The 27,052-nt window shown below is 43.1% G+C and overlaps 1 protein-coding gene across 7 annotated transcripts in view; it reads left to right on the top strand.

Annotated features, from left to right (window-relative positions):
- The window catches only part of LOC126174953 (UDP-glycosyltransferase UGT5-like), a 486,206-nt gene that overhangs the window by 434,575 nt on the left and 24,579 nt on the right, over window positions 1-27,052 (top strand). For 6 of the 7 annotated variants that reach the window (XM_049921418.1, XM_049921420.1, XM_049921417.1 and 3 more), the window contains exon 2: window positions 20,753-20,957. In XM_049921418.1, the coding sequence (XP_049777375.1) occupies window positions 20,775-20,957 (183 nt within the window). In that variant the 5' untranslated portion in view covers window positions 20,753-20,774. Of the gene's footprint in view, window positions 1-20,710; window positions 20,958-27,052 lie in introns of all 7 variants that reach the window. The other variant, XM_049921414.1, reaches the window with a different exon arrangement.

The raw sequence follows: 27,052 nt of genomic DNA, 5'->3' as shown, positions 1-27,052 counted from the left end.
GTGCTGTTTAAGTATTTTACATATGCATCCTGTTTTTTCAGCCGTTTCGTGGGCGCATTTTTGCAGCAACTCAGCGAAGATAATTATTTTGTCATCGCATTAGAATTCTGATCAACTGATTATATGTATTTTTAGATAATTTTATTTTTGTGATTTAGGACCGGAAACTATGGTGGCACATGTATCCCCATGTCAGCTGTTTGAGATATTAAAACTACAGTGGTAACCGGGTTTCCCAAATAACTGTTGTGAGCTGTTACGTGTTGCCACTCCACGTAAAAAGTAATGTCGTGTTTTCTGTTTTCATTTTGTTTTCCTTTACTTCATTTAAAAATAATTGTTACTGATATTAGAGGTTACTTACCACAATGTGAAAACAGTCCTTGAAACTTTATCACGCAGTGAAGGTATGAATTGATACAGGTCACAATAATGTATATTGCAGAAGCGAAGCAATGTGTTGCGACAACAGTAGTAACCCACGACAAACAGAAACTGGTCGTTGTTGCAGTTCTCATACACCTAGGGCAGTTTACTTCCATGAGATGTCAGGCATAGACAGAGGTGGTAAGACGTATTCCCAAAAGCTTTGTGATACCCCTAAGTTGGTGGTAAGTGTGTTTCTCAAGGACCACAAATGACAGATTAATTTTGTGGTAAGTATACTTCCCAAACCCCTTTCAGAAACTATTTTGGTGGGAACTGTACTTCCCAATAACCATTAAAACACCATTGTTTTATGGTATATATGCTTCCCACAGTCCTGAAGTTATACTTCACAACAAACAGAGACTAAACAGCCGGTGCAGCATACTGCCACTAGATGCCAGGATCATAGAGAAGTGGAAATACGCACTCCGCTGTAAAGAAATACATTAAGTGGAAGTATATCCCCCAAGGCCGCGAAAGAGTTGACACCCTTCTTAATGTTCTCGTTCCAAATTTTAGCCATTTTCTTTTCCTTATTTTCTTGATTTAAAAAGAGCGTCTTTTGCTACTTTATATACCACATTCTTTATATTTTCCCATTCTTTTTCTATATTACCCTTTGTTTGCTAGTTTGCAAAATGGTTATTTGCTTTAGTGAAGATGTTTCACACAGTCCTTTTTAAACAAGTGTACTTTATGAAGACTCTCATCTTGTTGGTTACTTATTTGTTTTGTCATTTTCTTGAAATTTATAAAAAAGATCTATTCTGGAGATTGTTAAAAATGATCTGACACTATATCATGACTGCTATAAGCTCTTGTATCCCTTACTTGATCCCTCGCTTATCATTTACCAATCAGTAGTCAGTTAGTGATGCAAGAAATTTAGTGACCCAAGTATATGTATGTAAATTACTTTTCTTAAAAAGTGAGTTTTATATTTTTAGTTATTGTAAGCGGCAAAATCCCTTATTATTTATCCATTTTCATTACATACCGGTTCTCCAAAAGGCCGTATAATGTTCGTTACTCGGAAATTTCACATTCTGTCATTGAAATCGTCCATCATAATAATCTGGTCAGTAGCATTGTAAATATTCCAATTATTTTATAGTTCTTCATATAAAGTGTTAAGCTCATCATTTTTCCCTTCTTCTGGTGCAGTCATTGCCCCTTGTCAGTTTCCTTCTGACTGTAAGTATGCGCAATCTTTGATCTATTTTCCCAATTCTTTATGCAGGAGTAGTGCTACATCATTGCTTGCTCTTTTATTTTATCTAATTACACTGCAGAACATAACGTAACCTCCTACATATTTATAACCTCTCGATTTCATTTTCGTAAATGTGATTGCTACAGCAACGATGCTTCACTTTCATTTGCCTTTCTTCATAGCATTGTCATTTACCTTTGAGTTCATCCTGTTTCCGAGGTTCCTTTGGGTGCAAGGAGTAGTGTAGAGTTGGTTACCAGCCATCATCCCCCCCCTTCCCCCCCTCCCCCCCCCCCCCCACACACACACAAATCTAGGTGGACCAGAATTTCCTTTCGGGTTTACCTTTCTTAGCTGATATGTTCTGATTATTAAAGGCGCTAGAAAATTTACCTCTTATCCTCTCCCGTTGGCAAGATAACATACACCCACTTACGCAGGGCTCATGCGACTCATGTCCTCTGGGAGTAAGGGTTGTCGGCCGAACTGCCTAGAAACCTTGAAGGTCGGATTAATTCATGATGTTTCGGCGGACTTTTCATAGAGTTTCCACTCTGAACAGACACTGGAATTCTATGCTAACCTTTGGCCGTTGGAGACAGAAAAGGGTAATGAAAGTCGCCTGAGATCTCGAAACCTAAAACGGTTGAGGCCGAAGAAACAAGAGCAGGCCAATGGAGGCTCATAGGAAAGAGAAACGAACGAAACCTGACACAAGTAAGTGGAAGTAATGTCAGACTTAGCTAAGGCCCACTTATTCCCTCCCAAGAAGAAGAATCCTATCGGGCCTTCTCTTTGTCAGGAATATCACCAGCTGACCAGTGTGGCATGGATGTTCCTAGAAGAAGCATTACTCCAGCCAGCATTGATCAGTGGATCATTGAAACACACCGACATCTCAGTCACGTCAAGGCGAGGAGGAGCTACATCTTTATTCAACAAATCAACCTACGCTGTTTGGCGGAGGGTACTTCTGTCACCGCTAGTATCGCCTCCTACACCTCCAAACCACGCTCATTCGCCGTCATGCGTTGGAAGAAAGAATGTCGGTAGACTTCCTTATGGTCTCTAATTTGTCAAATTTTCTCATCGTGATTATTTCACGAGTCGCACGTGATGGAAAGTAATATGTTGCCCGACCCTTCTAGGAACATATGCTCTCCTGATTTTAAAAGTAAACATCGTCATAATGGGTAATCACTCTCTTGTGCCACAATACTGCACCCAGTAGTTATACAGATACTGTTTTAGAGATGTAAAACAGAGATGTTACATCACAACACACACATAGTTCTACAAAAAAAGCTTGTGATTATATTAACAAAACACTAAAAATATAGAACAACGTAGTACAAAGAAACTGTCATAAAAGCGTGTGAGGGTAGTGAACGAAACGTTGAGACAATAGCTTTGAAATAATTACGAGAGGTAGAGTGGAGTGTACGGTATAAGGACGGTCACCGTGAATTGTTGTATATTTCATGAGAAGCATATCTTTTATTTTGAACCAACTTAGCTAACAATGTGATGGGAAATGATGTTAAACAAGCATGAAAAAACCAAAGGTCACTTAAGAGATTAACTGATCTTATAAATGAGAAGTTGAATTTGATATAATATCCGTAATAATATACAGTGCACACAAATTTTAATTCAATGTATACTGTCTGAAAAAAAAAATATGGAGCATCCAGCAGACATGGTCGGACCTCAATGTAATACATACACACCATTGGCGTATACGTAAATGGGGTTGCTTGCAGCATTTTTGGGAGGTAGGATGGCCATCACAGTGCATTAGTGTTGTGCGTGTTTAGTGCTGTTACAATGCCTCGTATGATGTACGAGGTGCGACAATAAAGTAATGAGACTGATTTTCTTTGCAAGATGTGGCATCCCTGCAGGCTTGCATAGGCACAATACCTTTCGTGATGACTGGGTGTTGTGTAATGTCCTTAGGTTAGTTAGGTTTAAGTAGTTCTAAGTTCTAGAGGACTGATGACCATAGATGTTAAGTCCCATAGTGCTCAGAGCCATTTGAACCATTTTTGAACCACAATATCTTTTACCTTGGTCTTTAGCTGCTTCTAGTCCAAGTGGCACATCGATGCAACTGCTCAGTCGTGAGTTGTGCTGTAATAAGTTAACATGTGCTTGCGTCTCTCGTCACGGAAATGGAACCGCGTAATATTGCGCAACGGTATGCCACTTCTTTTTGCGTTAAATTGGATGAAAAAGCGACGACAACTTAACGGTACGCTTCAGAAGGCTTTTGGAGAGGAAGTGATGTCAAGAGCTCAAGTTTTTCGTTGGCATAAAGTATTTAGTGAAGGCAGAACGAATTTTGAAGATGAAAACCGCAGTGGATGACCATCAACCTCGATCTGATCAAAGGTTATCCGTGAAAATTACTGGAGAAGAACTGAACATCAGTCGAGAAATGGCTCGTCTAATAATAACTGAAGATCTTGGTATGAGAAAGATTTGTGCAAAATTGGATTCTGCAGCACTGTAATACCCCATCCCATAATACTCTGTCAATACGACAATTTTTAACCTCAAAACAAATTTCATTAATACTACAGCCACCTTATTCACCAGATATCGCCCCGTGCGATTTAATTCTATTTCCAAGACTCAAAACGGCGGTCAAGGGACATCATTTTCAAACAATACAAGATGTCCAAAAAGCTGTGACGAGAGAGTTGGAGGATGTTACGGAAGATGAGTTCCAGAAATGTTACCATCAATGGCAGAAGCACTGGAAAAGTGTGTGCAATCAGAAGGGAACTACTTTGAAGAAGACAACACTAAACTTGACTAAAACGTTACACAACATTTTTTTCGCATCAGTCTCATTACTTTTTTGTCACACCTCATATAACAGGTATGAATAGCGAGAGAATTTTAGTGATCGTGTGAAGGATACTGACAAGCTGCGTACTCGTATTAGTTAACATTATCAGCGCCTGAGAGAGTTAGAAAGTGGCCTCATTGTTGGTCTCCATTTCACCAGCTGGTCGAATAGTGCAATATAAAGATTTGTGGGGCATTCTGATGTGACAGTGATCTGATGTTAGACAGCCTGGGAACCTGAGGGAAGGTGTACTCGCCATCGAGGTTCCCATCAGTCACGCCTGACCACCACAAGGGAGCATCACTGAATTTGTGAACCAAGCACATAGTAAGCTCTTCACTTCTGCGGCTGCCATTATACAACACATAATGGACCCGTTGCAACATTATGTGTCACCTTCGCTCGTGTAGACTGCCTTCGGAGAGGTGCTATGACCGGGAAGCATGGACTGCCGATGAATGGCGTCGCACTGTGTTGGCGATGAATCGCGATTCTGCACTACCAGATGACCATCGTTGGAAAGTATAGCGGCGTCCTGGGAAGAAGTCTCATACTTAACAGTGTTCTATAGAGACAGCTGTGTGGCTCCTGGTGCATGGTGTCATCAGCTACGACTTTAGGACACAGCTAATAGCCATTGAAGGCTCGCTGACTGCATGTCAGGGACATCCTGCATTCTTATGTGTTACCTCTCACCCTACAATATCGCGGTGCTATTTTTCAGCGGGACAATGCTCCTCCAACCATGGCACGTGTCTCTATGAATTGTCTGCCAGATATTGACGTACTCCTGCGGAAGATCCTAAGGTTTGTCCCTGACAAAACATATGTGGGGCATGCTAGTATCAAGGATATCAAGCACCAGTTACACAGTTATGAACTATTTGCCACAGGAAAGGATACAATGGTTTTATGACACTCTTCCCAAGTGAGTGAGTGCACGCATCCAGGCCAGAGGAAATGCAAAGTCATCCTGATAAGTGGGATCATACTGCCAAGTTCTTCGTAAATTTCAGTCGATACCGAAACCATTGACATAACACCGCATGCCTTCTAAAGCTGTGAGGTTTAATTTCGTTCCCTCATTCCTCCCTCCCCCCTCCCCCCTTTAAGCTAGGTATTTACAGTTTTTTGTCCGGCAGTTTGGAAAGGGCATTTATTACAAAAGCCTAAGCGTCTGCATATTACGAGACAACAATTGAAGGTAAAATATTGTAGGTTATTAGGTCATGACATATTTATTCTACACGATCGATGTTTCGACCTCTCTGCTGCTGGGTTTTCTGCAGGATAGCAGTTCATGTAGAGCTGAACAAATCAAAGGCTAGTGTCACTTTTTCTTCTAAAAGAGAGTTTGCCCGCGCTTATAGTGAAGAAATGGGTAAAATTATTGTGGCTACCATTGATGGGCCATCGTCATTGGATAGAAAAGGAGTATCCCCACACTTAGGCGGAAGAAGAGGAGTTTCTGGTTAAAATTCTTCCTTCAGTTACTGGTTGGTCATCGTCGTTATGTACAAGCGAAACGTGAGGAGTAAGGGAGGGGGAATGTTTATCAAAAATATTACCGTCCACGGAGATGACTTCATGGCCACCGTATTCCTCGCGCACCGTGGCAGCGTATTCACCTCCGGGAAGCCACAAAGCGCGAAGCACACAGCCCTCCTCTATAATGAAGCTATATTCGTTCCTGGAAATGTCAATCTCTACTTGGACGTTTCTACTATAAATATTGGTACGTCGTTGAAAGCAATGTCTTGGCCGCAATTCTGCTGATTAACAATGTCTTGGCCGCAACGTCAAGTCAGGTAACAGGCCTAAATCGATATGGGTTGTAATAAAACGAAGTGAAGTAACATCTGTCACAGATGAAGAAAATTCACTGCTAGGGTAAACTGATGGTCATCATCATCATCATCGTCGTCGTCATTTAAGACTGATTATGCCTTTCAGCGTTCAGTCTGGAGCATAGTCCCCCTTATAAAATTCCTCCATGATCCCCTATTCAGTGCCAACATTGGTGCCTCTTCTGATGTTAAGCCTATTATTCAAAATCATTCTTAACTGAGTCCAGGTACCTTCTCCTTGGTCTACCCCGACTCCTCCTACCCTCTACTGCTGAACCCATGAGTCTCTTGGGTAACGTTGCTTCTCCCATGCGTGTAACATGACCCCACCATCTAAGCCTGTTCGCCCTGACTGCTAGATCTATAGAGTTCATTCCCAGTTTTTCTTTGATATCCTCATTGTGGACACCCTCCTGCCATTGTTCCCATCTACTAGTACCTGCAATCATCCTAGCTACTTTCATATCCGTAACCTCAACCTTATTGATAAGGTAACCTGAATCCACCCAGCTTTCGCTCCCATACAACAAAGTTGGTCGAAAGATTGAACGGTGCACAGATAAATTAGTCTTGGTACTGACTTCCTTCTTGCAGAAGAGAGTAGATCGTAGCTGAGCACTCACTGCATTAGCTTTGCTACACCTCACTTTCAGTTCTTTCACTACGTTGCCATTCTGTGAGAATATGCATCCTAAGTACTTGAAACCGTCCACCTGTTCTAACTTTGTTCCTCCTATTTGGCACTTAATCCGTTTATATCTCTTTCCCACTGACATTGCTTTTGTCTTGTTTGGAGACGCTAATCTTCATACCGTAGTCCTTACATTTCTGATCTAGCTCTGAAATATTACTTTGCAAACTTTCAGTCGAATCTGCCATCACAACTAAGTCATCCGCATATGCGATACTGCTTATTTTGTGTTCACGTATCTTAATCTCACCCAGCCAGTCTATTGTTTTCAACATATGATCCATAAATAATATGAACAACAGTGGAGACAGGTTGCAGCCTTGTCTTACGCCTGAAACTACTCTGAACCATGAACTCAATTTACCGTCAACTCTAACTGCTGCCTGACTACCTATGTAAAGACCTTTAATTGCTTGCAAAAGTTTGCCTCCTATTCCATAATCTCGTAGAACAAACAATAACTTCCTCCTAGGAACCCGGTAATATGCCTTTTCTAGATCTATAAAGCATAGATACAATTCCCTGTTCCACTCGTAACACTTCTCCATTATTTGTCGTAAGCTAAAGATCTGGTCCTGACAACCTCTAAGAGGCCTAAACCCACACTGATTTTCATCTAATTTGTCCTCAACTAATACTCGCACTTTCCTTTCAACAATACCTGAGAAGATTTTACTCACAATGCTGATTAAAGAGATACCTCTGTAGTTGTTACAGTCTTTTCTGTTTCCGTGTTTAAAGATTGATGTGATTACTGCTTTCGTCCAGTCTGATGGAATCTGTCCCGACTCCCACGCCATTTCAATTATCCTGTGTAGTCATTTAAGACCTGACATTCCACTGTATTTGAGGAGTTCCGACTTAATTTCATCCACCCTAGCCGCTTTATTGCACTGCAATCTATTGACCATTTTCTCCACTTCCTCAAATATTATCCTATTTCCATCATCATTCCTATCCCACTGTACATCGAAATCTGAAACATTGATCGTATTTTCACCTACATTGAGCAACTCTTCAAAATATTCCCTCCATCTGCCCAAGGCATCAACAGGATTCACCAGCAGTTTTCCTGACCTGTCCAAAGTACTTGTCATTTCCTTCTTACTTCCCTTTCTAAGACTGCTAATTACACTCCAGAATGGTTTTCCAGCAGCTTGACCCAAAGTCTCCAACCTGTTTCCAAAGTCTTCCCAAGATTTCTTCTTGGATGCTGCAATTATCTGTTTGGCTTTGTTTCTTTCTTCAACATAACTTTCTCTGTCTACCTGAGTTCTAGTATGTAGCCATTTTTGATACGCCTTCTTTTTCCTCTTACAGGCTGCCTTGACTGTGTCATTCCACCAAGCTGTTTGCTTCATCCTACCTTTACACACTACTGTTCCAAGACATTCTTTAGCCACTTCTAGTACTGCGTCCCTGTACCTTGTCCATTCCTTTTCCAATGACTGTAATTGACTACATTCAACTAACTGGTACCTTTATAAGATCACTTATGTACTTGTGCCTGATTTCCTTATCATGAAGTTTCTCCACTCTTATCCTCCTACATATGGACCTGACCTCCTGCACTTTCGGCATCACAATACCAATTTCACTGCAGATTAAATAGTGATCAGTGTCGTCAAAGAATCCCCTGAATACATGTGTGTCCCTCACAGCCTTCCTGAATTCCTGATCTGTTGTTATATAGTCAATGACAGATCTGGTTCCCCTTCCTTCCCAAGTATACCGGTGAATGTTCTTATGTTTAAAAAAGGAGTTTGTGATTACTAAGCCCATACTGGCACAGAAATCCAAGAGTTGTTTCCCATTCCTATTGGCCTCCATATCCTCTCCAAATTTACCCATAACCTTTTCATACCCTTCTCTTCGATTTCCAACCCTGGCATTGAAGTCACCCATGAGCAGAACACTGTCCTTGTCCTTTACTCTAACAACTACATTACTGAGTGTGTCATAAAAACTGATGGTCATGAACGAAAAATCAGACGGCAACGAGTATGGTTCATTATGTTTTCTTATATATTTGAGTCATGGTGTGTGACATTAATGTTAAATTTTCCGGAGTAATAGTCCCACAGTCGGATCTCCAGGTGGGAGCAACTTTGATGTCCAAACACCATGTAAGGTGGCTATAATTTCGCACCTTACAAGCACTCATCCACATACTTTGTCGTGATGTACAATCACAGGTATTATTTGATAGGTAGTACATCATATATATGAATATTTAAAGGAGGCTGACAATGTCACGTACGCCTTGTAAATAATTGTTAACACTTATTTCATGAAAGGTGACGGGTGTCTTTATTATAAAAACGGCGTAATGAATGATTGCCTATACTAGTAGAGGTTGGAACGCCAGTGGAGATGAAACGGCAGGCAGAACTCAAGCTCTGGGTGGAAGGGCCGCACAGGTGTTGGTCCTGCTTAAGCACAGGAAGTAGCTACACAGACATCGTGGCACCTGAACTCTGGAGCACAATAGGGTGACGGCTGGTCGCTATTGTAGTAGGGGTCGGAAGGATAACCAGATAATACTTGTGAACGCTGAAAATCTTGGACGAAGCTGAGAGGAACGAAGAAGCAGCATCTCAGAAACCACGCAGGCTGCGTTATTTCCAAGGATTTTTACTCAGTGGCGTACCACTGTACGAGTACAGGTTTTTCCTCGCAAACTTTCCGCGTTGGACGACGAAAGACTAAAATATGGTTGGTCGGTGTTCGGAAGAATCTGCAGAGAGGGAGAACTGCCAGAACATAGGGCACCAAGCAATGGACTGCGGTATGCCCATGAGATGTGTTAGATGTGGAGAGCACCATACATATGACGAATGCAGCGTACCAAGGGGAGAAGGCAAGGAAATGTGCTGCAACTGCAGAGGAGAACACCCTGCCAGCTATCTAGGGTGCCCTGCGTACCGACAAGCGAGGGATCGCCTCAGAGGGAAACAAACTCACAGCGACCGCTCTCACAGAAGGGGAAATACAACCGCACCTCAAAAACCGCCCCCCCCCCTACTGACAATTTAAACAAACAGCAACCAGAGTGTACGCATCCCGTTCATACTCCGCAACTGTAGGCGATCCCAGCAAACCACCCCAACCACTCGACTCAAACCAGTTCCTGAAAACGGAGAATTAGAATCACCTAGGGAAGCCCCCTCGTGCCCCCCCCCCCCCCCCCCCAAGCCCAGTCTGCGTAAAGCAGCCGAGGACGCCTCTATTGAGGGGCTCGCGTCGTCAATCAAAGTGCTGCAAGAACAGATGACCCGCTTGGTCAACGTTCTTGCCAGCATCACGCACCTTCCAGCCGAACTCGCTTCGGCAGCCAAGCAGTCGCAGCATACAGCGACTACTACAGGAAACCCCACTCCCCACCATGGATTGACGACCTAATAAACAAGGTCTCAAAATCTGCGTCTTCAATGCAGACGATCTATTCAATCAGGCCCTCGAATTTAGAGAATTCATAAACTAGGAAGACATTGACGTATGCCTAGTAGCCGAAACACACCTTAAACTAGGGGTAAGGGCACCTGTACCAAATTACAATTGCTACAGACACGATCGGCCGACCACAGGAGGCGGGGTCGCAGTATACGTCAAACGAGGCATAGAACACCACCAGGTGTACCCACCAGCAACCCAACAGATAGGAAGGGTCGCAATACAAATAGCCACCGTAGCAGGACCCCTCACAGTCGTTGCAGCTTACCGCCCCCCTTCCCCAGCGCTTGAGATGTAGATGTAGATGCAGAAGAGGACGACATAGCTGCGTTAAGCCAAATAAGAGGCAAGCTCCTAATAGGAGGAGACCTCAACGCCAAACACGCGCATTGGCACTCAAGAGTAAGTAACAGAGCTGGTCGACAACTGCAACGACTCGCGCGCATGCACCAGTTCCAAGTGTGGGGCCCAGAAGAACCCACCCACTTCCCGAAAAACGGGAACAGGGCGCATGTCCTCGACATTGCCCTCACAAAACATATCATGGGTTTCGTGTCCTCAAGTTCAGTGAACAGAATGTCGTCGGACCACAACCCTGTAATACTCGAGGTCGACATGGGAGAATGGCTCTCTATCCCACAGCTCACAGCGTCACACAAACACACAAATTGGGAACAGTTCCGCACCAATATAGCTACAGAACTGACCCAAGCCCCGCCTCCAACAGCAGGCACTGTCGAGCAAACGCTGGAAGACCTCACGAAAGTGATCCTGCAAGCAGCTGAGGAAGCCACGCCTGCGCCAGCGGGTCTCACCCGCTCCAGGCAACTTCCCCAGCACCTGCTTGCTCACATTCAACACAAAAACAGGATCGTCAAAGAGTGGAAACTCTCAGGCAACAGAAACACAAGGAGGCTGCTCAACAGACTACAAAGAGAGTTGAAAGTAGAGCTCACTGAGCACCGCGACCAGAAATGGTCAGAAGGCTATCAACTCTCAACTTAGAGGACCACAGTCTATGGCAAGCTACAAAACAGTTCACGAAAAACGCGCAAAAATGCCGCCTCTGCATGGCGAACGTGGACTGCAGTTCAGCGCCGTAGATAAAGCAAACGTGCTAGCCGCCGTGTTCGAGAAACAATTCACGTCAGCAGAGGCACAGGGCAGGGAACATGTAGAAACAGTCCGCAGACAACTGGCCACCTATTTAGAGGCAGAAGACGAAGATGAATACACGCCACTCTTCAGCCCTGAAGACGTGGCAGGAGCCAACAAGTCACTGCCGACAAAGAAGGCACCAGGCCACGACCAGCTCACCAACGAACTTCTAAAACATATCCCGCCACTGGCAATAACCCACCTAGCTGGTATCTTCAACGAAATTACGCGATCACAAAAATTCCCGACCCAATGGAAACATTCAAAAGTAGTCGCGATCGCAAAACCAGGGAAAGACCCGGTGTTCCCGCAGCACTACAGACCAATTAGTCTCCTGCCCACCCTCAGCAAGCTGTACGAGCGCCTCCTCCTAACTCCGATTCAAGATCACGTCAGAAGAGAGCAAATCATGCCAAAATTTCAATTCGGATTCCAGCAACAACACTCCGCCCCCCAACAAATAATGAGGTAGTTGAAGCAGCTACAGAAATCTTCAACCGAAAGGGCTACTGCGGGATTGTCTTATTAGATGTTGCCAAGGCTTTTGACTCAGTCTGGCACACCGGAATCTTGCATAAAATGTACTCCCAAGGCTTCCCAGGAAGATAGTAAAACTTATACAGAGCTTCTAACCGGTAGAACATTTTCCGTTAAGATCGATAGATCACAGTCGAGCAGGAGAAGAATACGCGCCGGAGGCCGCAAGGGTCCGTACTGGGTCCTACCCTGTACAACCTATATACTGCCGACATCCCTGTCACGCAGCACGTCCAAGCAGCGCAATACGCAGACAATACCGCATTCTTCTCCTGCTCCACGAACAGGAACCTGGTCACGAGACGTTTACAGACAGCATTAAAGAGCACAGACACATGGGCCAAGAAATGGAGCATCTCATTAAACACCGAAAAGACACAGGCTTTAATGATCACAAAACGTCTCGGAAAACGCCGTCCCCTAAGACGACCCATCCAACTGCTGCAGCTACAAGGGCAAAATCTCTCCTGGAGAAACACGGCGAGATACCTCGGTGTGACACTGGATAAGCGACTAACTTGGAAGTGCCAGCCACATCGAGGAACTCCGCAGGAAAGCCCTTGGCAGGATGCAAGTCCTCTACCCCATACTGAACGAACACAGTTCACTCGACCCCAGCACTGGAGTAGCGGTCTATAGAAGCCTTATTAGGTCGATACTGGAATACGCATGCCCAGTTTGGGGCTATGCAGCCAGATCTACAATAGACCGCCTACAAAAAAGCAAAACAGAGCCCTCCGTCAGGCCCTAAACGTACCTCCACGCTTTCCCACAGCAAATCTGCATGCTGCTGCCGGTCGGAGTGGCCGTGCGATTCTAGGCGCTACAGTCTGGAACCGAGCGACCGCTACGGTCGCAGGTTCGAATCCTGCCTCGGGCATGGATGTGTGTGATGTCCGTAGGTTAGTTAGGTTTAATTAGTTCTAAGTTCTAGGCGGCTGATAACCTCAGAGCCATTTGCATGCTGCTGCAGGCATTGAAACACTCCAAACACGGTTCCGACACGTGGAAGAGCAGTTTTATGCTACAGCTGGAACCTCACACAATCAGCTTATAAACACACTAGGTCAATACGACCAAGCAAATGACAGATAGAAGCGACCTAAATCAATATTCTCCTGAGTACAGCAAAAGGAACACACACCTTTCAACACAACAGAACAACAAAAGAAATGCACATCCCAACACACTCAGTCACAGCGAAGGAAATGTCCCCAAGGGACATCAACCTTCACCTCAACAACTTCCAAGAAGAGGAAGGAATTAGAGAAGAGAGAGAGAGAATATTCCGTGGTTTCAGGAATATGATTCGTTTTCTGTATTACGATGGTGGGGAGCCAAGCCTTGCTGGGAAGCCAGCGCTGGGGAGACGACTTCTTCCGTTGTGAGAGCCCGTGTGTGACGGTCGCTCGATATCAGCTTTGTTGATGCAGGCGGATTTGCTGTCCTTGCTCTCAAGAGAGTTTATAGTTAGAACAGTTAGGCACTATACTGTTGCGAACCTATACGATTCTGTACATCACCTCCGGGTTGATTGTCGTCGTTGAGTACGCAGCGTTCAGTAATCGAGAGCACTTCTTCTGCCTATACTTACGTTGAGACGTTATCTGGACTCCGTCCTTGTGGCTGGGAGTTCGCGTTTCTCGTCTGTAGAACACAGAGAGGAGAAGACAGCATTAGAGTATGTTAGTCAGAGTACCGCTTTCTGCCGTCCTAGTGTTTGAAGGAGTTTATCTGTGGCTGGAGTTCTTCCATCGTCGCAGTCGAGTACGAGAGCCATCACTTCGAACCACCAGACGCAGTACACACGGTGATATCGCAAACTGCTTTGGCTTATTATGGCTGTAAAAGCTAAACAGCAGCGATCACGTTAGTTTATTTCCACTGAGGTTCCACACCACCGTAGATCATCTTTGAAAGTAGTGTCTTCTAGTGTTTGGTACGTAGATGATGTGTCATTTCGCGTTATTGATATTAGACCGTGCAGTCATAATAAGGGGCAGAGTTGGACAACTGATTAGTAATTTTACTTAGTAAATGTAAACTTTACATTACAAAGTTTTTTTTTAAATTACAATAAATATATAAGCAGAAACAACGTTTATCATTTAGTAGGTTTAGTTGCCTTCATCATTCATTTATGTTTAGATTCTAATTTATAGAATTAAGAGATCCTAAGATCTGCTTCAGGGGGTAGTCAGACTGGGCCAGATCTTCATTTTAGCGTGTATTATTCTCCGTTGCGCACATTCAGTTTACACCCGCCTGGAGTAGCCTCTTGGAACCAAGATGTGCTGAGAAGAAGATGCAGATTTTTCAAGTCTGTACTTATAACTGTCGCTCTCTAATAGGCAACAACAGACTAAAGGAGATCGAGAAAGAGCTTACAGAAATCAACTGGAGTATTGTTGGTTTAAGCGAAGTACGCCGAAAAGGGGAAGACTGTCTCCGTTTGCACTCTGGCAACTTGTTCTACTTTTGTGGAGACTCGGAAGGAGAATCAATGGCGTTGGGTTCTTAATTAACAAGAATAGCGCTGACAGTGTATCTTTCTTAAGAAGGAACTTCCAGCAGGATAGTTCGAATCGTCCTTAAGGTGTCGAATAGGTATAAAATAGAGATTGTTCAGGTGTACGCTCCCATTTCAAGCCACCCTGACGAAGAAATGGAATATTTTTATGAAATCCTGGATAGCACCTGTAAAAAAGGTAGTGATTGTCACTTCCAGATGGTATTGGCAATTTTAATGCAAAAGTTGGCACCAAGAAACAAGGTGACACAGTGGTGGGTAACTATGGGATTGATGACCGAAACGATAGAGGTGAGAGATTAGTCCAGTTAGCTGAGTACACCAATATGTCCTTCATGAATACATTCCTTAAGAGACACCCTGACCGAAAATGGACTTGAAGCAGACCAAATTTCTGTGTCAAAAATGAGATAGACTTTTTTCTGTCAAACATTCCGCGAAATGTAAAAGACGTGTCGCTGCTAAATCAGTTCAACACTGGCAGTGATTATCGTCTGGTTAGAGCAAGGGTCGAACTCAGTGTAAGAGATGAAAGGGAAGAGAAGCGTAATCAACCTTCAAAAAGCTGGAAGAACATTCGTCGAAATTCCAAGAAGTCCTCCGAAGGAAATTCCACGTAACTAAAGATAGAGATTTGGCGGAAATGATTGTTTCAAGTACACAAGAAGTTTGTGGCCTATGCCAAAAGAATAAACAACCAAAGAAGTTCAGCGCTAAAACTGAAAACCTTTTACAACATAGGAGAGAAATGAAAATCCAAACCGACCGTGACATGGCAGTGAATTCCGAACTATGTAAGGCAGTCCGAAGAGAAATGAAAACTGACATATAGAAATTCAGTGAAGACACCTTACGAGCGAGCTTAGAGAGCAAGACAGGTTTGAAGTCAGCCAAACGCAAACTCACAGTCGATAAAAAGCAGATTATCGCACTGGATGGAGATGACAGTCGAATCATTCAAAAGGAGGAGGCTTTGAAGTTCATCAGAGACGTTTATAGCAATCTGTATAGCAAACCAAGGGAAAATTTGATTGTATCTAAATTAAATGATGTACCTAGTGTTCCATATATGCTCCCATCGGAAGTCAAGTGCGCTCTAGATAGCATGAAGAAGGGAAATGTGCCGGGTGATGAAGAGCTCAGTGTTGGCATCCTGAGACTGGCAGAAGAGGTAACAATAAATCACTTGGCAAAAGTATTTAATTCCTGCTTGCACTATGTTTCAATCCCGCTGTCGTGGAACAAGGCAAAGATTATATTGATACACAAGAAAGGAAGTATTCACAATATCAATATCTATCGTCCTATGAGCTTGCTCTCAATTTCGTACAAACTTTTCACAAAGATCCTGTTAAATCGAATTAGTTCCCCTCTAGACTGAGCCCAACCTATAGAACAAGCAGAATTCAGAAGTAATGTTAGCACTAGTGACCACATTCTGCCAGTTAGTGAAGTGATAAGCAGAACAAATGAATACCAGCTGCCTCTCTGTATTGCCTTTGTTGATTTTGAAAAGGCCTTTGACTCCGTTAGCCATGTAGCTGTCTTCAAGCTTTGAGTGAGCAAGGAGTGGGAGCAGCGTACATTGAAGTGCTCAGCAATATCTACTAGACTTCTTCAACTTATGTTAATATCAGCGAATCAACTCAAGAATTCCGCATCATGAGGGGTGTCAAGCAAGGCGATCCCATCTCCACAAAACCTAGGCTGTACTGGAAATGCTATGTCAGAGCTGAGCTGGGAAGGTAAGGGAATTAGAATTAATGGAAGCAGGCTTACCAACTGGAGATTTGCTCATGATGTTGCCTTAGTGGCAAGCGTTTGGGAGGAATTCAACAAATAAATAAATAAATAAAAATATAGCTCTAAGCACTATGGGACTTAACATCTGAAGTCTTAAGCCCCATAGACTTAGAACTACTTAAACCTAACTAACCTAAGGACATCACGCACATCCATGACCGAGGCAGGGTTCGAACCTGCGACCGTAGCAGCAGCGCGGTTCCGGACTGAACGGCCTAGAACCGCTTGGACACAGCGGCCGGCGGAATTCAAGAGTATTCAGATCAAAAATGTTAGTAACTCTGAATAAAACAGTATGTGATCAGTGCATTCTTCCTGCGCTGACGTGTGGTTGAGTCATGGACACATAACTCATTTACAAAAGATAAACTTAGGACAGCACAGAGAGCCATGGAAAGATCAGTGCTGGGCTATGCAAGAAAGGATAGGAAAAGGGCAGATGACATCCGGCCTGTGACGAAGGTTAAGGACACCTTAGAGACAGCAGGCTCCTTGAAATGGCAATGGGCTGGTCACGTCGCCAGAGGAAAAGACAGCAGGTGGACGAAGCTAGTACTGGAGTCTGAGAGAGCATCGGAGTCCTGGACGAAGACAACCAGACAAATGGGATAAAGATATCAAGAAGATCGCTGGTAGCACCTGACAGAGAACTGCCCAAGACCGTTCCGCTTGGAGAGGACTGCTGAAAGACTACCTGAATCTAAGACTCGAAGAGGCCACATCATTTAATGACTGCTGCTGCTGTTGCTGTTGCTTTATGATGGTATCTGAAGAGGAAAACACGCTCAAGTAGCAGAGAAGAGTAAATGAAGAAAACCGATAGAAATTCAATTTCTTTGAAGTTTAATACAGGGTAAGGCGCTCAGTACTCGTTCTCAAGTAAAAATCATATCTTAACAGAACAGGTAAGTCTAAGGAACGTCTTTTAGTGAAATTACAATGCACCACTTTTAGAGAATGTGACACTACAGTTGTACATTTATACCTACCTAAGATGTCTCTGAAATTATTTCCTATAACGTTTATGATGGTACAGTGTTCCGGAAAAGTCTTCAGTATTGCTAATAGAAATTTTCTTCTATTTCTCTGGGTATTTATAACTCATCCAGGACCCATACCTGTGGGTGCTCACATATTTTTCACTATAAATTCTTTGTTTTGAGTGACCCAATGGAATTATTTTAGCCATACCATCAACTTCAATTAAGGTGAAAGAAAACATCGTGCAGAACACCAGTATAGACCTTTATGCATTTCTCTTCGGGTTTTCATCTATTAATATTTATTATATTTTGATTATGTGGCAGAAATAGTAAACATGGCTGGTATTCGCCAATACATGTATAATAAGTACCCAGAGTCCTTTACAAAGGTGGCCAGCGTAAGGATCCCAATAAAGAGCACAGACGTCTCCAGGTTTTTCTCAGCTTCCGTAAAACCGACATAGCAAATTTTATTGCAAAAACAAAGCATTCAAAGAATTAATAGTTTAACAAGTAGATAATTCAAGTAATAAGGCAGGAAAGATTTTCGGGCTAAGGAAATCATTAATGGAGCTCCACAAGGTTCGATATTAATATCAACTGTGTTCCATAAATACATTGTTTTCCTCTTATTTAAAGGATACCGACGAGAACTTATATCTTTTGAAGTGGCAAAAATTATTATAATCAACCTCAGACAATGAGCAAGGCAGGAAGTAGTAATTAATTTGCAAATTGCTGACCCTCAACTAAAAACAAAGAACAGTTTTTCCAATGAGTACAGCACTCCTCCATCATTACTAGTTTCTTTATGAAAATATTTAAACGGTGTTACGTATTTTGACTATCCGCTTTCATTAAATGGCTGAGTATAATAACATTGTGTAGAAACTTCTTTCGTAAGAACATTAAACGCCTGTGCGCTATCGTACTGTAGAAGCAGTTCATAATGAAACCTTCTAACTTGGAACTAAGACACGATAGGTGAATGATGCCAGCACATTTTCTATCTACAGAAAATGCTCTTACCAGAAGACCCAACATTTATTGAACAACTGAAATCATTAATTCTACCGTTTCTGACAACTCTCTTAAGGAGGGAGAGGGGACACGTTCATGGAAAACAGACACTATTTAAAAGATACACCAAATCCACAGTTTTGAACACATGACAACGAGATTTTGTGCGTGCTTTACATAAAATTAGAACATTACTGTTAAGTTCCTTGGATTATAACATTATTAAACTTCTCAGTAAGGTCAATGTTTATTACTTTCCATGACCTATACACAGGAACATACCGCCGAAGGCGGCGACGATAGTAACGTTGACGAGGCATTGCGGCGGGGTAACACACAGTGAACGTTGCAAGCCAAAGTAAGCAAGATAATACTTTTTTAATTTAGTATTAATTTAATTCTTAAGTATTTAAAATACGAACTTTTTTAAGAAATAGCAATAAATAATATATTCGTCTTTTTCTCAGAAACTGATCAAGAGATTTCAATATTTCTGTAGAACTTTCCCAGTTGATCCCTTTGCATATAGTAAGCTCCTCTCGTGAAGTTGTTTTGAATATATCGAACAGAAGAATTTTAACAATTTTTTAATTTAATTCTGAAGGGTAATATAAAATTCATGTAAAATTCTAAGCATTTTGCCTGTTACCTCAGTTCACACTCAGAATTTAAAAATTTGCTCTTGAGACAACAGTTATTGTGTTCACAGAAAAAGTGTACGAAATTAAATAATTCATAGATTTTGCGAAAAAGGAACATAAACTTTAAAAATGTATCAATCGTCATAAAATACAATTTAAAATTAAACCTAATATTTTTGTATATGTTATATGAATATATGTGAGATGGTATCTCTTCTTTCTAATATGTCCGAAAGAAAAGATACCATTGGTGATCTTGCAGTTCTCGAAGACTGAAATTACAACGAAATACCGACCATTAGCTGCTTACAGGCGTTGATAAATATGACCAGCGACAGTTGAAAATGTGTGTCCCGACCAGGACTCTAACCCGGGATCACCTGCTTACATGACAGATGCTTTATGCGACTTTTTTTTTTAATGTCATTTTGTTCGTCATTGGCTGCTGTATTTGTTTGGGGCGGATGTCCGATAAAGATTGCTCAGGTTCTTCGTTGATCCATTCACTCAGTTTTTTTTACTACAGGGGGTAAGTAACCCTCTGCCCTACACGCTGAGCTACCGTGCCGGCTGCCTGAGCCACCGAGGACACAAAGCATTGAGCGACTGCAGGGGCTGATCTCTGGCACGCTCCCCGTGAGACCCATACTTTCCAACTTTCTGTTCTCACACTACATTTGTAGTGTCCCTGCCCACTATACTTATTACTCTCGGCAGTCAATCTACTGATTCCCGTAAGAGTTTGAGCAATGTGAGTGCTTCCGTACTGAAGAAGATCATTGGCTGGTAAACCTTATCTATATGAAGACATGTCAGAAAGAACAGATACCATCTTCATATAGATACCATCTTCATATAGATAAGGCTTACGGGATAATGATCTAATTCAGTGCGGATGCACTCACATTGCTCAAACTCTTACGGGAATCAGTAGATTGACTGCCGAGAGTAATAAGTATAGTGGACAGGGGCACTACAAATGTAGTCTGTGGAGTGTAAGTTTGAAATGTGGGTCTCACGGGGAGTGTGCCAGAGATCAGTCGCTGCAGTCGCTCTATCGTCTGAGTCCTCTGTGACTCAGTCGGATACAACGTCTGCCATGTAATCAGGAGATGCCGGGTTCGAGTCCCGGTTTGGGCACGCATTTTCAACTGTCTCCGTTGATATTTATCAACGCCTGTAATGGTCTGGATTTCATTGTAATTTCATAACTTTTTTTTATGTCATCTCTTCAGAAGGCCGCAGATTTGTACTCAGGGTTCTTTTTCCCTTCTAGGTTTCTCTTCTGTATTCTTGTTTTCTGCCTTCTATCGTTTTCCCCTTTCTTGAGCTGACTTTTCAGTGAGAGACGCTGTAAATCTATTTTTTCTAAAGATTTCTTCAGTAAAATTTCGTGTGTAAAACCAAGAATTGCTCCTTCATAAACAAACTGGGGTACATATTAAGCAAAGCTAGGATTTGTTACCGTAACAAATGTTCCATTATATCGTGGGCTGTCTAGAAAGACTTAAACGCTAAGGATGATCTCTTAACGTTTCTCTTTCGCAGACGGGTAAGGCGCTTTTACGTAGTCGTTGCCCCTGCCTGCAGGTGAGACTCCGCCATTTTCACAATGAATGCCTCCGTGCCGCTGATCCTAGTAGTGATGCTGGCGGCTCGAGTGGCCCACTCAGCCAGGATCCTGGGCATCATCCCGACGGCCTCCATCAGCCACCAGCTGCCTTTCAGACTGATAGCTCTCGAGCTCGCCAAGAGAGGCCATCAGGTCACAGTCATGACAACGGACCCGATAAGAGTAAGTGCACCTTCGGCAGAAAATAATTTTTAGAGTCAAAATCTTTGGCGTGGCCTACGGGTTCTTCAAAATGTAATGTAGGTTTCTTCACTTATTGGTGGAGACAGAAAAAATTTCTTAAACATCAGAAGAACGATTGTGAAACCATTTAAATATCTGTGCAGAGATAAAAATCTCTATAGATGTCGAGAGTCGGAAGAGCAGGTGGAAAAAAATAAATCTCTAAATATACGTCGAGAGTTGAAAGTGCATGTGGAATTTTTTTGTCTGTGACAGCATACACTAAGAAGAGAACATTCATTCCAAGAACAGTTGCATAACTGTTAAAATAATACTACTACTGAAATGTAACTATGAAGCAATAACACGATCCGCGATGGGTATATTAAATTCACGAACAGAAAAGTGAATTTTCGCCACACTCTTCGTCTTGTATAGCCATGAAGCTAAAATACATTTCTTCTGGCAATGGCCATGGAACTAAAGTAATTTTCCTCTAGTCATGAGCATCACCACCTGGTGGCGGGGGGTGCAGAAGCGAGCCCTCCATAATATTATTTGAAAAGCAATTTAAGTTTTTTGAGTGTTAGTTGACAAAAAATGATACCGTCGAACGAACATATCCAAGCTTAACTGATAACTAAAAGCTCTTGTGCAGTAAGAATGTACAGTTTTCAGGATTTACTAACGTTCCAGTGAATCAAATGTGCTAGTATTACTCACCAAAAAGAATTTAGTTTGAGAAACGGTTGTTTAGTACATAATGCATAGTAATAGTACACACACTGTCAACAAATTTAAATATTAATATTATATAACTTTTTTACAGTCGGTAATGCAGTCTTAAAATGACACGCTTTAGAAGTTTTAAGTGCCATTGAAATATCTGTTCTGAGGCACTGAGAATGCTCCAGAAAGCAGTTTTAGATCCTAATTATTTCAACTACCTTCAAGTGGATCTCATGTTTAGATCCTCTTGTGATATGCACTGTATCTATTGAGTCCTCCCACTCTAATAATTTAGTGCTGGTGACAGCTACAAATTTAATTAATTTACAACATTCACGCCTTGCCACGGCAGTAGGCAGCCTCAGAATTCCGTTTTGGAGCTCTTTAAGCTCAGACGTCTCGTGTGATCAGCACAACGGCCACACTCCTAGGAAGCATACGAACCGTTTTGTGTTCCCCCGAAGCCGTTCCAAGTGGCAGCCGCTACTCCGTAATAGCTCCACACGGGCAGTGTTACTCGTGGATGGAACTTCTGTCTTCGTTAGCAGCTCACAATTTAAGGGGTAGTTGTGGATATCTTGGAAAGTGGCTGATTGGCTGGATCAAATGGCTCCAATGGCTCTGAACACTATGGGACTTAACGTCTGAGGTCATCAGTCTCCTAGACTTAGAACTACTTAAACCTAAATAACCTAAGGGCATCACACACATCCAATCCCGAGGCAGGATTGGTAACTGCGACCGTTGCAGCAGCTCGGTTCCAGACTGAAGCGCCTAAAACCGCTCGGCTACAGCGGCCGTTGGATGGATCACTCGATGTGTTGTGTAAAGATGTGCATTGAGTTACTTATGTTCCCAGGTAAACAATTTTTACAGTGTAGCTGGTATATAAATATTTATCCCAGAAAACAGGTATTTTTTATATCTCGAGGCGGTGTCGAAGATATACGCAGTTACGAAGCGCAGTATCTTCTTGGTACACTTAAGCTATGAAGAGAGTAGTTAACGAACGATCAATAGGCTTTTACCACTACATGTTAATTGAATGGAAATGAATTATCAAGAGGCAGGTGCAAAATAAAAGGTCGACTAAGCTCAACGAGACGGGGAAATATATAACAGCGATTCTGGAAAAGGAGTGAAGGAAATAAGATCAGTGTTTAACGTCCCATCGACGTTGAGATCATTAGAGACGGAGCAGAAGCTGGAAATGTTTAAAGAATTGTGAAGGAAATCGACCGTGCTCTTTACAAAGGAACCATCCCAGCATTTGCCCGTGGCAGATGAGGAAAATCACGGAAAACATATTCTGGATAGCCTGATGCGAATTTGAACCGTCGTCCTCCCAAATGCGGGCCATTGTTGTAATCATTGCCCCACCTCGCTGGCTGTGCTAGTGGAGACTGGAAAAGGTAACAAGTCGTTAGAAGTGCAGCTTCCCTTTCGCGGAATGGGCGAAACATTCGTAGCTCCGGGTGTTTTCTGCGCTCTTGTGAGCAGGTATAATCATTCGATGTAAAGGAATGTAATATCCATAAATATTATAAAAACGTTTGTGTGTGTGTGTGTATGTGTGTGTATGTTCCACATCTCCTCCAAAACCACAGGACCGATTTCAGCCAAACTTGGTACACATATACCTTACGGTCATTGAACAACATATAGTTCAAGAGATCACCATTGATATCATAAACAAATTGGGACGTCAGTCACTAAAACAAAGGCGTCTTTCGCTGCGGCGGGACCTTCTCATGAAATTTCAATCAGCAGCTTTCTCCTCAGAGTGTAAAAATAGTTTGCTGGCACCCGCCTACATATGGGAAATGATCATCATAATGAAACAAGAGAAATCTGAGCTCGCACGCGAAACCTAGTGTGGAACGGTAGCTTATAGGTGATTTTACGAACCCTCTGCCTGGAACGTAGTTGTTAATTGGAGAGTAATCGTATAGATGCATGTAGGTGAGTAGAAGCAATGAGTTGGGTGAAAAACTGCCACATCATGCATGACGTTTAAATTAATTACTTCTTTACTAGTAACTCCATTCTCAACACATTTTTCGGACGGTATCCACATATGGTGATGATATGCCAAGAAGTTTATATCACTGGAGAACACATCGTTCAGGAGACATGACGTCATTAACATTAAGCACTAGGCCAGACGCTGCGTAGTACGGGCGTGGTCGCATAGCTATAAATAAATACCTGGGCAACGCCGGATTTCTCCGCAAGTATTATATAAAGTGTGGTGTCACCGCCAGACACCACACTTGCTAGGTGGTAGCCTTTAAATCGGCCGCGGTCCGTTGGTATACGTCGGGCCCGCGTGTCGCCACTATCAGTGATTGCAGACCGAGCGCCGCCACACGGCAGGTCTAGAGAGACTTCCTAGCACTCGCCCCAGTTGTAAAGCCGACTTTGCTAGCGATGGTTCACTAACAAATTACGCTCTCATTTGCCGAGACGATAGTTAGCATAACCTTCAGCTACGTCATTTGCTACGACCTAGCAAGGCGCCATTACCAGTCACTATTGATGCTGTAAAACATGTACCGCCAAGAGCGATGTTCACCAATTATGGATTAAAGTTAAGTATTCCAGAAGATACGTACGTTTTTTGCTAGTCTCAATTCCTTGTCCTGTTCCAGACCTCACGGCAGCCTGCGTGAGCTTAAACGCGTGCCTTTCGGCTTCCTTATAGTGGGTTGGCTGTCTTGCCAATCCACAACATAAAGTAAAGCATAGAATCCTAAATTCGGTTTTGTCTGTATTTGTTTCTGGTAATTGACAGGCGTATGTCATATTATTTGTGAGGATATCTTACTATAACAGCCGAAAGTTACGAATCTGCACGGTACGCGGTTCTAGGCGCTACAGTCTGGAACCGCCCGACCGTTACCGTCGCAGGTTCGAATCCTGCCTCGGGCATGGATGTGTGTGATGTCCTTAGGTTAGTTACGTTTAAGTAGTTCTAAGTTCTAGGGGACTCATGACCACAGATGTTAAGTCCCATAGTGCACAGAGCCATTTGAACCATTTGAAGTAACCTGAGAGAACATCCGGAGAGAAAGCATCCAACAATGTTATTGTCAATTTACGTTTGTCGCCATGGAAAGATATAGAAACGATACTGTAAATGTTCCTGAAGGAACTATGAATACATTGTTTGGAACTTAAAACAAATCTCGCTAAAAATTTAGATACTAACGTTACATTAATGTGAAATATTTAAATGGTTTCAGCGTGTCTCACTGCCTACATAGACAGAATTTAATAAATATCAAGCTTCTGGAAACCATTAATATTCATAATGAAGTTTTAGCCTATCACTGATGTAATACATAGAAGAAAGAAAAAAATTAATTTTTAACGTCCCATTGAATACAAGGTGGAGAAAACGCGCGGACTGCATAAGCCAGGATTGTTTCACGCTGCCCTCTCTTCCTCGTCTTTCCATCACCCCTTCCTCATACTAGATGTACACACATCAAAACAAGTTTTGCATCACCTCAGTTCCGAGAGTTCCGGAACCTGCACAGAAAATTGGAATAGAGATCAACATAAATATCATATCCGCCCCACACATTCCATGTTGTACCACCATATGGCGAGACCTTCAGTGGTGGTGGTCCAGATTGCTGTTCACACCGGTACCTCTAAAACCCAGTAGCACGTCCTCTTGCATTGATGCCTACCTGCATTCGTCGTGGTATACTATCCACAAGTTCATCAAGGCACTGTTGGTCCAGATTGTCCCACTCCTCAACGGCGATTCGGCGTAGATCCCTCAGGGTAGTTGGTGGGACAAATCGTCCATAAACAGCCCTTTTGAATCTATCCCAGGCATGTTCGATGGCGTTCATTTTTGGAGAACATGCTGGGCACTCTAGTCGTGCGATGTCGTTATCCTGAAGGAAGTCATTCCCAAGATGTGTACGATGGGGGTGCGAATTGTCGTAAATGAAGGCGAATGCTTCGCCAGTATGCTGCCGACATGGTTGCACTATCGGTCGGAGGATGGCAATCACGTATCGTACAGCCATGACGTCGCCTTCCATAACCACCAGCGGCAGACGTCGGCCCCACATAATGCCACCCCAAAACAGCAGGGAATCTCCACCTTTCTGCACTCGCTGCACAGTGTATCTAAGGCGTTCGGCCTGCTGAGGTTGCTTCCAAACACGTCTCTGACGATTGTCTGGTTGAAGCCATATGCGACACTCATCGGTAAAGAGAACTTGAAGTCAATCCTGAGCGGTTCATTCGGCATGTTTTTGGGCCCATCTGCATGGTGTCGTGGTTCCAGAGATGGACCTCGCCATGGACGTAGGGAGTGAAGTTGCGCACCATGCAGCCTGCTGCGCACAGTTTGAGTCGCAACACGACGCCCTGTGGCTGCGCGAAAAGCATTATTCAACATGGTGGCGTTGCTGTCAGGGTTCCTTCGAGCCATAATCCGTAGGTATCCGTCATCCATTGCAGTGTTAGCTCTTGGGTGGCCTGGGCGAGGCATATCATCGACAGTTCCTGTCTTTCTGTATCTCCTCCATATCCGAACAACATCGCTTTGGTTCAATCCGAGACGTCTGGGCACTTCCCTTGTTGAGAGCCCTTTCTGGCAGAAAGTAACAATGCGGACGCGATCGAACCTTTGTATTGCCCGTCTAGGCGTGGTTGAACTACAGACAATAAGAGCTGTGTATCTCCTTCTTGGTGGAATGACGAATTGATCGGCTGTCGGACCCCCTCCGTCAAATAGACGCTGCTCATGCAAGGTTGTTTATATATTTGGGAGGATTTAGTGACATATCTGAACAGTCAAAGGGACTGTGTCTGTGATACAATATCCACAGTAAACGTCTGTCTTCAGGAGTTGTGGGAACTGGGGTGATGCAAAACTTTTTTAGATGTGTGTATTTATGATGTTACCGAGTGAGGTGCCATAGTGGTTACCAGATTCGACTTACATCCGGGAGAGCGACGGTTCAAATCCCAGCCCAACCATCGAGAATTAGGTTTTAAATGTTTTCCCTGTCTTGCTCCAGCCAAATGCCGGAATGGATTCTTTGTAAAGGGCACGGCCGATTCCCTTCCCCGTCTCTCCCTACTCCGAGCTCATAATCTATCCCTATATGGCTTCATTGTCGATGGGATGCTAAACTCTGCATCTTCCTTCCTTTACGATGTTCTTTTGTTTGCACGTTTCTGTGGCTCTAAACTTTCATTAAATGTTTTAGTAATTGTCCGCTGACTTTTGATGATGTATTCTAACGTCAGCACATCCATGCCACCAGGTGACATGTTATGATAGTTGGTTTCTATAACTGCAGTACCCAGTCAGTTGTGCGCCTATTTTGCTATAA

This window comes from Schistocerca cancellata, chromosome 3, assembly GCF_023864275.1.
Source record: "Schistocerca cancellata isolate TAMUIC-IGC-003103 chromosome 3, iqSchCanc2.1, whole genome shotgun sequence".
Lineage (NCBI taxonomy): Eukaryota > Metazoa > Arthropoda > Insecta > Orthoptera > Acrididae > Schistocerca > Schistocerca cancellata.
Note: the sequence above shows the minus strand (reverse complement) of the source record. Positions and strands in the feature narration are given on the sequence as shown.